At 44.8% G+C, this 14,188-nt stretch overlaps 1 protein-coding gene across 2 annotated transcripts in view; it reads left to right on the top strand.

Annotated features, from left to right (window-relative positions):
• Positions 1 to 14,188, top strand: part of DSCAM (DS cell adhesion molecule) — an 826,557-nt gene that overhangs the window by 660,132 nt on the left and 152,237 nt on the right. For both annotated transcript variants that reach the window (XM_024239402.3, XM_054542559.2), the window contains exons 12-15: positions 3,754 to 3,950; positions 4,981 to 5,077; positions 5,716 to 5,844; positions 13,728 to 13,895. In XM_024239402.3, coding sequence (XP_024095170.1) covers positions 3,754 to 3,950; positions 4,981 to 5,077; positions 5,716 to 5,844; positions 13,728 to 13,895 — 591 coding nt within the window. The remainder of the gene's footprint in view (positions 1 to 3,753; positions 3,951 to 4,980; positions 5,078 to 5,715; positions 5,845 to 13,727; positions 13,896 to 14,188) is intronic.

Genomic DNA, 14,188 nt, shown 5'->3' with positions numbered 1-14,188 from the left:
CATGTATACATATGTAACTTACCTGCACATTGGGCACATGTACCATAAAAACTAAAGTATAATAATAATAATAATAATAATAACAATAAAAGAAAAAAAGGAAAAATATTTATAGTATAATTATAATATTTCTAGTATAATTACTCATAATAGCCCCAAAGAAACAACCCCAGTGTGCATCAGTGGGTGAGTGGATTTAAAAAATGCAGTATATCCGTGCACTGCAATATCATTTAGCAATAAAAAGGAACAAAGTACTATGCTGTGACATGGATGAACCTTGACAACATTATGCTTAGTGAAAAAAATCCAGAAAGCTAGATACTAAAGAATACATGCTATATGATTCCATTTATTTAAAAATGGTCAAAAAAGGCAATAGAGGGACTGTGTTAGTCTGTTTTTTTAAAGACATACCTGAGACTGGGTAATTTATAAAGGAAGGAGGCTTAACTGACTCACAGTCCTACATGACTAGAGAAGCCTCAGGAAACTTACAATCATGGTGAAAGGGGAAGCAAACATGTGCTTATTCACATGGCGGCAGGAAGGAGAAGTGCAGAGTAAAGGGCGGAAAGCCCCTCATAAAACCATTAGTTCTTGTGAGGCCTCACTCACTATCACGAGAACAGCATGGAGGTAACCACCCCTATGATTCAATTATCTCCCACCAGGCCCCTCCCATGACACATGGGGATTGTGGAAACTACAATTCAAGATGAGAATTGGGTGGGGACACAGCCAAACCATATCAGGGAGAGAAGGTAAATTAGTGATTGCTTAGAACTTGAGGGGGAAAAGAGAAATGACTGCAAATGGGCAGGATAAATCTTTTGGGGTAATGTAAATGCTCTAAGATTTGATTCAGTGATGATTATGCAACTGTATATATTTGTATTCAGGTTATAATGGTATATATGTATAAGTACTGGATAATATAAATATATTTGTAATGGGTTGAATAGTATCCCCAAAAATTAATGTCCCCTTAGAACCTTGGATATGACCTTATATGGAAATAGAGTCTTTGCAAATATAATTCATTAAGAAGAGATCGTACTGCGTTAGGGTAGGTCCTAAATCCAGTGACTGGTATCCTCATAAGAAGTCCATGTGAAAAGACACAGAAACAGTCAAAGAAGAATGTAAATTATGTGAAGATAAGGCAGAAGCTGAAGTTTTGCTGCCAGAAGCCAAGGAATGCCTGGGGCCACCAGAAGCTGGAAGAGGCAAGGAAGGGTCCTCCTCTAGAGCTTTTAGAGGGAGCATGGCTCTGCTGTCAATTTGATTTTGGAATTCCAGGCTCCAGAACTATGAGAGAAGAAATTTCTGTTATTATAAGCCACATAGATTCTAGTAATTTGTTACAGGCACTCTAGGAAGCTAATGCAATATTAAGTGTACAACTGAATTGCACACTTAAAACAGGTGAATTTTATGGTATGAATATTATACCACAATAAAGCTGTTAATAAAAATAAACATTTTTCTTTTATAGGCTAGGGGAAGGGGGTGATCAGAACCAAAGGCCGGGGACAGTACAGCCAGTTTTGCTGCATCTCAGAAATGCCAGAAGAGGAATTTCACAACAGTTGTGAGCAACTCTCTTTGATATGCAGGACTCTTGGTGCCTCTTTCTTGAGTCACCAATTTGCCTACTTTCCATCTTATTACACGGTCAGTGCTGTGGGGTGCATCTCTGCCACATGGCTGCTGACTCTAGAGAAACTCCCAAATGTAGGTTCTTCTGTGGGTGTTCAGGCTACGGAACTGGTAGTATTTTTGACGTTTCATTATATGTCTCAAACCTCTCTGGTAAGCCATGGGAAAAGACATGGCCCAGTATGTGCCAGTCTTAGAAGAAGCCACAGTGTTTCTATGGTCAAGTACCTTGGAAGTCTTATGAGGCAAGCAATCAAGTACATAGTCTGAGCTTGACCTCAGAAATGGGGGAAGGGAGCTTCTTCCTGTGATTGGGGAAATGAGATTAAAAAGCAAATAAAAAGATAGTTATGTTTTGATGAATTTTCAAACCTTTCTAGTCCTTTTCATTAACATCTTGTTCCTTTATCATATTTTAAAAATATCTTTAAACATTCTTGCATAGTTATTTTGCAGTCTGTATCTGACAACTCTATCATCTGAAGTCCTGGGAGGCCGGTTCTCAATCATGGTGTTAGTTTTCTCATGTGTTCTTTAGTTTTAGTTTGTGAGCTCATGGCCAGCAGGGCTTTATCTGGGTGCATTTCAGGGGGCCTGGACAGAGGACACATTCTTCTAGAGTATGTTAGCTTTTGCTAGGCTCCTCAGGCCATTATCAAATTACGGTCACCTTCATGTTAATGCTTTAGCATGAATTTGACTACAGACCTACGTAGAGTCAGTCCAGTTTTATAAATTCTCAGGGGAGAGATTGTTTTTCTACATATATAACACAAGCTGAGGCAGCTTTCTTCTCTCTTTGCCTTTGTGGATTTTTATTTATTATTATTATTATTATTTTGGTTATATACTTTCTGTCAAGATAGAACCCTTTGAGGAGCCTGGCTTTGGAGGTCTCACATTTAATGTCATGCCTCTCAGGTAGTCAAAGCACCACCATTATATTACCTCTGGCTTTTCACTATCAGCTTTTGTGTTTGGTCTCTGGTTTTTCTCTCACTTTCTGATAAGCTTAGTATGCATTTTAAAAAGTGTTTGTTATATGCAATCTACAATTTATAGGTGGCTTGTGGAATTGGGGTGGGATCTGGTGTCATCTATTGCCAAGAAAAGAAGTCTATGTATTAGACTTCTTTTAATTTTGATGTGGGAAAAGGAAACTTGAGAAGCTTCACAAATAAAGGGTTCCCTTTTCTCAGTAAATTGGAGATGAGATTCTCTGCTATAAGTTATGGAAGAAGGACAGGTTTGAGGTCTCCAGTGACTGATAAAGGTTTGCAAGGTTTGTAACAACTGTGGGAGATGGGCATTGTGAAGAGTGGTTACAAGGACTGGTTAGCAGCAATAAGGGATTCACCTAAAGTTGACTAAAAGTGGAAGTTTTATCCCCATTGTTTAAAATGATAGTTAGAAACCAGTAACATCATTGTATTAGTCCGTTTTCATGCTGCTGATACAGACATGCCCGAGACTGGGCTATTTACAAAAGAAAGAGGTTTAATGGGCTTACAGTTCCATGTGGCTGAGGAGGCCTCACGACCATGATGGAAGGCAAGGAGGAGCAAGTCACATCTTACATGGATGGCAGCAGGCAAAGAGAAAGCACTTGTGCAGAGAAAATCCCGTTTTTAAAACCATCAGATCTCGTAAGACTTACTCACTATCATGAGAACAGTATGGGAAAGATCCACCTCTGTGATTCAATTACCCCCCACCAGGTTCCTCCCATGAAACATGAGAATGAATTATGGGCATACAATTCAAGATGAGATTTGGGTGGGGACACAGCCAAACCATATCAATCATTCTGGGTGTGCTAAGGGACATAGGCCATAGCCCTCAACAGGGTTGGAAGAGCAACGTGCCGTGGATATGAAATGGCATGGCAGTTTCTGCCGAGGGCTCACTTACTCGAGTTTCATTTTTCTGCTGCCTTTCTTTTATTTTGCTGGAGAGTCCAACTCAGCAGTTTCTTGAATAAATTTCATTTCGAAGAAATATCTCTTGAAGCATGATTTACCTGAGTGTTTTGCCAGGGAAAATCAAGAACCCTGCTTTGCTGAACAAGTTGCGTCCCTTTTGGTTTTTCAGTTCCTGCAATGATAACATCCTATCCAAATACTACCCTGGCCACGCAGGGGCAGAAAAAGGAGATGAGCTGCACGGCGCATGGTGAGAAGCCCATTATAGTCCGCTGGGAGAAGGAGGACCGAATCATTAACCCTGAGATGGCCCGTTATCTTGTGTCCACCAAGGAGGCAGGAGAAGAGGTGATTTCTACTCTGCAGGTAAAAGCATGGCAAATACAACACAATGGAACGAACTTTATTGGAAGAATAAGTCTTTCCTTTCACAGATAAGTAGCAGATAATCTTTTGGAATTTATTTACGAAGCACTATTTCTCTCCCCTTTCACACAGCGAGATTAGTGAAGTAGCCTTCAAAAACAGTACTTCAGCCTAAGTGTTATTAAGAATAGGGTTATTATGAACACAGCAGGGAACCCAACTGTAGTTAAAAAAAAAAAGTGAGAAATAAGGTTTTTAAATGACAGTTAATCCTTGAGGAATGACAGCCTATGCTGTGTGCATGTTTTAACTTCCTGCAAAAAGAAAAATGAGATGGGCTTTGGGACAAAAATATTATCATAAAAACTATCTTGCTTCTTTGGAAAAATCCACAATAAAAAAAAATCTGTTGTTAAAAGAGGATCACAAAAGCTAGAGAAAAGGACTGTGAGTAGTGAACTGGTTTGTGCTGTTATCATGCGGTTGGAGGATGATACTGTAGCACACACAGGGTGGGGAGGTGGGGAAGCCCTGTGTTTGAAATGCTTATATTGGCTCTCAGACAAGGGTCCATTCCTGGAATCCTCCTAGAAAAGGAATCTGATGCAAGTCTTGCTGGCCCCCACCCCTGGCTGCAGTATTTAATCTGTCTCTTTAGGCATGGTTGCTTTGGATACCATGAAAAAAAATGTATATGTGGGATATATATCAAGCTGACCACGACATCCTATATAAATTACACATCCAATTTAATGAGCTGCACCTGACATGGATAATGTACATGAATCCTATTCATCCGCCTACTTTCAATTACACTGAAATAATTTGTCCTCAGAGGGATACGTGCATGTGTGTGATTTAGTATGTGAGTCTGGAGGAGTAGGGGTTTTGTGAGTGTGTGTGCGTGTGAGTGTACCTATGTGTGTGCTGGGCATGGCAGGAGAACTGAAAGAGTGGAGAGAGAGAGCTTTACGGCCCGAAGTCATTTTGCCTACTGAAGAAGATGAATTTCTTTCTGCTTTACACATAGATTTTGCCAACTGTGAGAGAAGATTCTGGTTTCTTTTCCTGCCATGCTATTAATTCTTATGGGGAGGACCGTGGAATAATTCAGCTCACAGTGCAAGGTAGGAAGACGATAGCATAAGAGAATAAACACAGTCATTTCAGGATGGGAGCTGTATGCTCAGCCTCGGGCATCTGTGTGGCCTCAACTTGCCATGTAACACTTCCTAATTCCCAGGAAATTTTGAATATGTAAAATGTCAGTGCCAAAGCAGAATTTTGCAGTGCCTGTGATTATGTCAAAGTAAAGCCCCCAAACAGGGAACGAAGCCCTTAGAGGAACCAGTCAAGATGACGAGCCCATGACAGTCAAGCCGCATGCACACAAGTACAGCGGTGGAATTTCTTTGCTCAATTTTAGGAATCCATGTACTAGATGACCAGAATGAAAGGGAAGTTTAACATTTGGAGCCACAATATGTTTTGAGTTAGAGATCCAAACTAGAATAGTGACATTTTATATCCTCCAGGCTTGGTCCAGTTCTTAAGGGCTATGAAAATTGGAAGTCTTGGGAAAGTGGAATTTCTCTTCCCTAAAATGTGATTAGGAAAAAGAAAATGCTTCCAAATAAAAAGCTTCTGTTCTTGTCTAATGCAGACAAATCGTTTGTGAGTCATGAGTCATGCTCAGCATTTCCACTAGCGTTTCATGTCAGAGCTCTGTTTGAACTAACTCGGAGTCTTTCTGTTGATGGCGCAGAGCCCCCAGACCCTCCCGAAATTGAGATCAAAGATGTCAAAGCACGCACAATCACGCTCAGGTGGACCATGGGGTTTGATGGAAACAGCCCCATCACAGGCTACGATATTGAATGCAAAAATAAATCAGGTAAGTTCTTTACTTCCTCCAGCTTCATTTCCACCTCAGAAAGTTCCTTTATTTTTCTCCTTATTAATGTGTTTTACCTGTAAGCGCACAGCTCAGCTCACAGGAGCTCAGAGGGCACCATTTCCCCCAGTCTCCTTGCTGGAAGCACATCCTGGCTTTCTGCTGTGGGAGTGGAGTTTTGTGTTGAGGCTCAGCTCTGCTTCTTTCTTTTTTAGCCAGCCCAGACTTCAGTCTTGCTTCCTGCTGGACTCCTTGATATTGCAGCTGCCTGTTGGCATGTGGGCAGTGGCTGATGGAGACAGGCCCCCACCATGACCTTTTCTATCTCACCTGCTCCCTTCACTTCCCATTTCCCCAGTTGGGTGACTTTTGTAGAGCCTGAGCCCATGTCCTGCACCCAGAGCATTGAGCTCGAGCTGTGCTTGGTGTCGGTCGGATAAACTTTGCAGTGGTGGTTGGTGCAGAAAAAGGAAAATTCACTCTGGAGCAATCTCCTGGAAATGCTCAGGGACCATCGGCGACACTGGCTGCTGCACCCAGGACCACTCAGCCCAGAGCCCATAAATAAAACTGACCCTGCTGCCAGGGCCACTGCAGGTGTGCCCATTCATTGCCTTCAAGGAACAATGCCGGGGCCATTTTGAACTTCATGATGCATTGGGCGAGGGTGGAATACCACCACTGTGGCCTCTAGTCAGAATTGTTACTGTGTCTCATAAAAGATATGAGGAATTCGAGCACCACCAGCACGGGAAGGGTTAATAAAATCCTTCTAGGCCACAAAAGCGGCTTTATTTTTCACTTCCTGGACACCGCACGTTATTTCAGATTACCCAGTTGTGACCCATTTAACATCTTTGGCACTAAAGCTGTAGTAAAAAATCAAGCTCAAGGCAGCTGGGAACCACAGGTCAGGAGTGAGGAAACGTTTCAGCAAGAGCAAGCCAGGAACAGAGGCAGGAAATGGTGACTGCAAAGGAAAGCCGAGGGGTGACTCTTCGGGAATTCAGGAGAACAGAATTTGAAGATTGAGAAGATATGGATCAAAGCAAAAAACTGTGTTTTGAAAAGTAGTATCTGTGACTTGCTGGGTTGGAAATGCACGTAAGAAAAGATGGAATGACTCAGGTCATCGGCCTCTGAGTTGCACGTGGGGACCTAGAAGTGAGGTGTCACTTACACAAAGTCTGAGAAAGGGCCTTCCAGGGGTTGATTGGACTGCAAGTCTCACCGTAGCCAAGAAATGCTGCAGAGCCAGGGCCTGGGCTCAGGGATGAGGCGCAGTGACCTGGGGGGCTTGCCCAAGACAGTGCTGAGCTAAACAAGCGTCTTTTGGGGACTAGGACGAACAGGTTTCCCAAGGGCTCAGGGAGGAGAGGCTGACCTTGCCTTTGTTCTAAAGAAGTGGGATTACAAGTTCACGTATACAGGTCTTGAAGTGAAGCAAATGCTTCTTAGGTGAGGCAGGCACATTTCAACAGAAACTGGCCTGGAACTTAGTGACAGTGATGAGAGCTCAAACAGATGCAATGAGCACCGTGGGGACAGGGACAGCCCTTTGTCTCACTGGCTGCGCACTGGCTATGGGGCTGCAGGCTGCCCGTGCTGTTGGTGCCAGAGCACACAGGAGGCCTCTCCTAGTGGAGCAGCTCAGGACCTCCCCTGTCTTCATGGAGGATCGGGCATTGCTGGATGCTGGTGGCAGGCCTAGGCTCAGTGGTTTGGGACCCAGCTCGTGTGGGATTCGCTGCTGGGCCTGTGTTGCACCAGCTCTGCACCTTCGCTTGCTCATCTCACCTGTGAAGCGGGCACTGCTGCATCCACCTCAAAGGACTGGCAAGGAGACCAAAAAGGCCACCAGCTGCCCTCTGCCTGGAGTCCTCCCTTCCCTGGGCCACCCAGTTACTACCCGCTCCATAGATCTCAATTCTCAGGTGCTCACCCAGCTCCTTCTCCCTTTCAATCTGGGCAGGTGGTATTATGGGTCGTTATACATGTATCTCTGTGATTACTGACAAATATACTGATTAATGCATTTCACCTCCACCATGCTAGAGGCTCCTTGGGGGCTCCCTGCACCTAGTAGGTCTATTTTCACCCAGCTCATTTCTCCAACACCCAGCACCCAACATGTGGAGACACTCAATGGAAATTGGTGAACTCTAAGAAGGGAAGACATTGAAAACGCTTTCCTCGATGTCTGGAGCATACTCAACATCTAATAGGTGGTAGCTTTTAGATTGCTGCAGCATGCAGGAAAATGCTTATGAGTAAAATGCCTCTAAAACCCTCTGTGTTAAACTACTTGCTCAGCATCTAAGAGTCCTCACTATCTCCTTACTCCCCAGGAGTTTCCCAAAGGCAGGGACTCTGGTTCTCTGTATCCTGGGATCCCCAGCACCCAGCACAATGTCAAGTGAAGAGCGTACTGTAAATGTTTATTGCATTTAATTTACATGCAATTGAAATCTAAGAAACATTATTATCAACAGCATCTTTAAATGTATAAATTGATCATGGTTTATATAACCAAAGCAGGAAAGCTCCTTGTCTATAAAGCTGAGTACAGGCGGGATTGAGGGATACTCTTTTCCATCCTTCATGCCCTACTTCAACGAGAGACAGGGCCAGTGGTGTGGCTAAGATGTTTATGCAGCCCTGGAGCAAGTCATTTTAAGGGGCAGCATGGGTCCCAGGAGAATCACTGGGGAAAAGCCCACAGGACAAGCAGATCCAAGTCCATGACCAAGGTCTCTACCAGGACCCTGCAGAACTTCCATTACTTTCAGTTTGGAAGCCCTGGGAGGAAGGAGCTGTGCTGAGAGACAGCACCTGTACTCACTGCTGTATGAGGTGTGTTAGTCAGATTTTTCATGTATTAGTTTCTTCCTCAAGAAATCTTTGGTGTATAAAAATTACAACCATAATTTAAGTGAGTGTAGTTTTAGACTGAGTACATAGAAAACTGATCCTTCAAGTATTAATAACAGCCTAAATGTCACTTCTTCCAGGAAGCATTCCCTGACTACCTATTCCCCTTCACTATTCATAGCATGTCTTGGAACACTTGGTGGGCTTGTGACTATTAATTTACTAACCGTACGCCCACTGAACAGTTGTCCCCCTATGGGCCATAGTGAGCCCTGAGGGCTGGAATTGTGTCTGACAAACCTTATGCTATGTCCCTGTGCCCCTCATAGTGCCTGACATGTATACTAGACTCATAATAACCATTAGTCAAATTGTTGACTCTCAACCTCTGTTTTAGGCAATGGTGAAATTATCCCCCCAAAAGTTTTCCTTTACTTTTCATTAATTTTCAAAGAAAGCAGCATATAACCAATGTATTAAAGTACTTCACATTCGTAACAGAAAGAACTTCTGCAAGTGACCATTCACTCTATGCTTGAACAATCCGAGAAACAGAAACTCACTAACCCAGGGAGCACAGCTCTGCCTTTGGCCAGCTGTGACTGCTACAAGTTCTTACATTTATTGCACCAAAATAGACCTTCCTGGATCCAGCGTCTGTCCTCCCACCTCTTAACTGTTTGGCCAAATGACAGTCCTCCCGGGATTTGACAACAGATGACTTTCCTTGGTTTACTATTTTCCAGGAAACACTGAACATCCCAAGTCCTTGTTATTGTATCTCCTGTCATCATCTCCTGCCCCCCTAACTCTGGTCATGCCCAGTGGCAGCACCAGAGGCATCATCTGACCAGGCACAGGCACAATGAAGCTGTCCCTTCCTTATCCAGAATATTCTTCTTCTCCCATAGCTGGCAATTACACAGGTTGCCTTGGTTGCCATATTTTCTGATTCCCAGGGACTACTGCTTCTCCTCTACAAGGACCCAAGGCCACCTTTAACATCCCTTCGAGCATATTGTCTGGGGACCTCCAGCAGATTCGTCTGCAGTTTGCTGCCTCCCTTTATTCCCTTCCTTGGAAGGCAGCCTGCCCTTCAGAGTCTGTTCCTGTGGTGGCCATCTCCTGTCCACAGGTTCTCTTGTTGCCCCTCCTGTTCACGGTTTCTCTGGTGGCCCGCCTGTCCACAGTTCCTCTGGTGGCCCCTTCTGTCCACAGTTTCTCTGGTAACCCCCTCCTGTCTACGGTTTCTCTAGTGGCCCCTGCTGCCCACGGTTCCTCTGGTAGCCCCCCCGTCTACGGTTTCTCTGGTAACCCCCTCCTGTCCACGGTTTCTCTGGTAACCCCCTCCTGTCCACAGTTTCCCTGGTGGCCCCTCCTGTCCACGGTTTCTCTGCTGGCCCCTCCTGCCCACGGTTCCTCTGGTGGCCCCTCCTGTCCACAGTTTCCCTGGTGGCCCCTCCTGTCCACGGTTTCCCTGGTGGCCCCTCCTGTCCACGGTTTCTCTGCTGGCCCCTCCTGTCCACAGTTTTTCTGGTACGTCCCTGCAATCCACAGTTTCTCTGGTACCTCTCTCCTTTCCACGGTTTCTCTGTTGGCCTCTGCTGTCCACAGTTTCTCCAGTGCCTTCATCCTGTCCATGGTGCCTCACGGGTCTCTGACCGGGTTTCAGCACCATGGCAAGCTCTGTCACACCCTGAAAGGTAACCAGGAAACACAGACTCTGACACAGAAGGTGCACACCCCTAGCCCCTCTCCTCTCTTGGGCTTCCCACCCCTAGTTCACCCTGAGGACCGTTATCCTTGAGAAGAATAAGATAGAGAACAAGGGGCTCTCCTGTGTCCCTACACCACCTCCTATTCACCAACATGAAGGGCCCGCTCCTTCTCCCAGCTACCTCTCCATTGTTAAACCTTTCATGTAATTCACCTCCAGAACTTTCAGTCACCTTCACTCATTCTGGTCTTTAGCCTCTAACAGCACTTCTTCATACCAAGTCCGCTCTTATATTAGTCCTTGTTGCTCTTGCATCCACTGGATTTGGGGTATCTGACCCCCAAGGCAAGCTCCCCAGCAAGCACCCAGCGCAATCTCACTGCCTCCTGTCAGCTCTTCACTCCTTCCTCACCTCACAGAGGCTGCGGTGGGACTCTGAACTGCCCCATCCTCCTACACCACCAGTCTCCCTGGAGCAAGCCATGGCATCCTGCACACTCTCTCATGAATGCTTCTGACAACTTCTTCCTAAACCAGGCTGCAACTCTGAGCCTATACAGCCCTCTCAGTCTTCCTACAAACCCACAGATGGTGCAATAATTCTTGGCCAAAGTTTTCTTCTCTTACATTTGACCAAACGATTTCTGTGCATTGTCAAGTCAATAACTTGCCAGAAGGTCTTCTTCTTGGCATATGAGATTTTCAGCGGTGCCTGGAAATGTCGAAATCCTGTCTTATTAGGTGTTTTCAGAGACTATGTGGAGGTCATGCATTACAGAAAAATGACCTTGAACTTGGAGATAACACAGGCGAGGCCAAATCCCAGCCCTTCTTGTTACCAGCTATGTTACAGGGCTTGAGTTTCTTGACTTTCACTAAGAAAATAAAAACCTTACCTTGGCAGGATGTTGTACAATTTTAATCAAATAAAACAGTCTGTCCAAACTATACATCAGAATGACCAAGATAGGGAGCCTTTTTAAAAGCACAGGTTTCTGGGCACCATTCCCCAGAGACTCTGGTTTAGTAGGTCTGAAAGCAGAATTATCAAAAAGCCCCAAGGTGTTTCCAATGTACTCACAGATCTGGGGCCACAGAAGTCAATGTTTGAAAATGCCCAGCACATTGCCCTGATGGGAGGATGAAACTGAAAATTGAGATATAGATATAACTAGGAAGAATGCACCATTGACCAAATAAAAAAGTTCTTAGGAGTAAATCACAAACAGAAATGTATGCATGGACATCCAAGATCTGAAAAGTGGCGAGTGTGACTGGGGAGAGTCTGGGAAGGCCACAGACAGGAAGGTGAAGATGGGCTTTGTAACGGGTCCCCCAGCCCATTGGAGGGAGTCACTGGTAGTTTCCACAGAGAGGGAGCAAACGCAGCATCAGAGAGGATTTATAAGTCACACTGGGAGATTGTTGAACAAGGCGACGTCACTGAGATAGGGGCTGAGCTAAAGGAACCTATAGGGCATGGATGTGGAGGTGCCCAGTGACCACCAAGAGGGAACTGTCCCCACCCTACCCAGGTCCACCATATGCCTTGGACTGGTGTAAGGGGCTGCAGTCATGGACACTCATATGCCTCTCCAGGCTTCCTGCCAACTCCCAGACAAAAGCCTCCAGTGAAGATGGCTGTATCTTCATTGGCCCCGTCAGTTCCAGAAACTTCCATGTTGCCTGGGCAGAGGCATCAACCACCACAACTACCTACTTCCTCCAGGGGCTACTTAGCAAATGTCTCTGCATCTTGTGGCACCTGGCATTCCTCCTCATCCTCCTAAACATCTCTGCAGAAGGTCTGGTTTTCTCTCTGTGGTACAAGGCTCATAGGTGTGTGCCGTTTCGTTGATATAAAATTTCCTCTCCTCATTTGTCTTCTATTGAATCCCATTCTTCCCTTTGTCATTTTTTTTCCAACTCTTTCTATTTCATGTTTTCCCACCTCTAATCTTCTTGACCCCAAATATGCTTTTTCCTTCTAACTGCAATATTCATTGTCAGCTTTTATTAGGCTTCATTCTCTGAGAAGTTACAATATTTAAAAGCAGTCTTTAAGCCGCATATTTTTTCTTCAATTCCAGAAAATCTCTTGCATTTATGTTTAACTCTGGACAGAGAAGTCCCCTAAACTGCCATACTCACCCTTAGTGTGACGAAGTGATTGGCCCCATTCCCAAGACTCAGTGGTCCATGTATTTGTGGTTTATTTGTTCATCTGTTAAACATTCACGTACTATTTGTCTACTATGAGCCAGGCACTGTGCTAGCACTAGGGATAAAAGACTGGGTATGGCCAGCATGGCCTCTGCCCTCCTGGAGCTTAAAGTTCAGCAGGGAGCACAGATTCAGATTATCCATGGAAGACTTACTTGTGTGGTCAGCACCACCAAGGCAGACCCTGAGGAGGGTGGGAATATGTAGGCACCATCTCTGTCTACTGTCTTGGGGCCTCCTTTGTTCATCCCCAGCCAACACCAGCTGTCGACCACCCACCTACAATCAACAACTGCCCAAACTCTTTTGATATAAGAACCATGTATTGACATTCTCATCCTTGCTTGAAGCCTGAAAACCACCAGATACAAAATGTCACAGATTCAGTGATAACATTTCACACAAAGTAGGTGCTGCTGTTATAATTAGCTGTGGTTGAAAAATAATTCCTACAACCAAGGATTTGGCACTAAATGATTTCAAAAAATAGAATTGAAAAAATATGTTTGGTAATCAGGATTTATTCTGGAATTTGAGATTGGTTTGTATGGGATTATCTTGTTTTTACCACACTCTATTTGGGGAGGAAAGGATCTGATATGGCTTGAAGTTTTGCTGGTTTTCAAATGCCAGGGATTTTGGGGGGGCCCAGGGGTACTATCCAAACCATAGTTCATTGTACTGTCCTATACAATGAGTGCTTACAGTGGCCATCGTCCATTCCACTAACCTGAGCTTCCACCACTGGGATTTGCCTTCTGAGATCTCCCCCAGTCGGCTGATCTGTGCTTCCTCCATCGCCCCTCCCTGAACTCGGCTGGCTTGTTGCCCCATGTCCCTCGCAGCGTGAATAATGAGTGTGGGATGTCACATCCCCTCTGATAGCCAACTCTGCCAGAAAGCTGGAAACATTGCATTGAGAAACCACTTTGAGTGTAATTTTTCTTTCTTTCCGTCTTTTTTTTTTTTTTTTTTTTTTTTTGGTTTTTAATTCCTACTTGTGAACTTTCAAAGGCAGAGGAAAAAAACTCACGTCTCTATCTCTTCTTTTTTGAAAAACAAAACCCAAAAGACTCCTGGGATTCTGCTCAGAGAACCAAAGATGTTTCCCCTCAGCTGAACTCGGCCACCATCATTGATATCCACCCTTCCTCCACCTACAGCATCCGCATGTACGCCAAGAACCGGATTGGCAAGAGCGAGCCCAGCAACGAGCTCACCATCACGGCGGACGAGGCAGGTACGTGGGACCGGGCGGAACCTTGCTCCAGAGGAGCCCGGGAGCTAACTCTTGAGGGCTCAGATGCTTAAATGCAGAAGCAGACCTTTGCCCGTGCTAGGCGGAGGTCTTTGATGCGTGCTCTCCGTAGTTCTGTGCCCTGTAAAAAACGCAGACAGCGCTCTGCATCTTACTTTGAAGGCACTGCTCTTCAAATAGGATTTAGTTCAAGTTTCCCATATCCAAGACTTAAAAGAAAGACGTATGAGGCTAACAATCTGGTGAGATTCAAAGAATCATGCCGTTTTACAATT

The sequence above is a fragment of the Pongo abelii genome, chromosome 22 (assembly GCF_028885655.2).
Source record: "Pongo abelii isolate AG06213 chromosome 22, NHGRI_mPonAbe1-v2.0_pri, whole genome shotgun sequence".
Lineage (NCBI taxonomy): Eukaryota > Metazoa > Chordata > Mammalia > Primates > Hominidae > Pongo > Pongo abelii.
The sequence above is the reverse complement of the archived record's forward strand: the minus strand, read 5'-3'. Positions and strand labels throughout refer to the sequence as shown.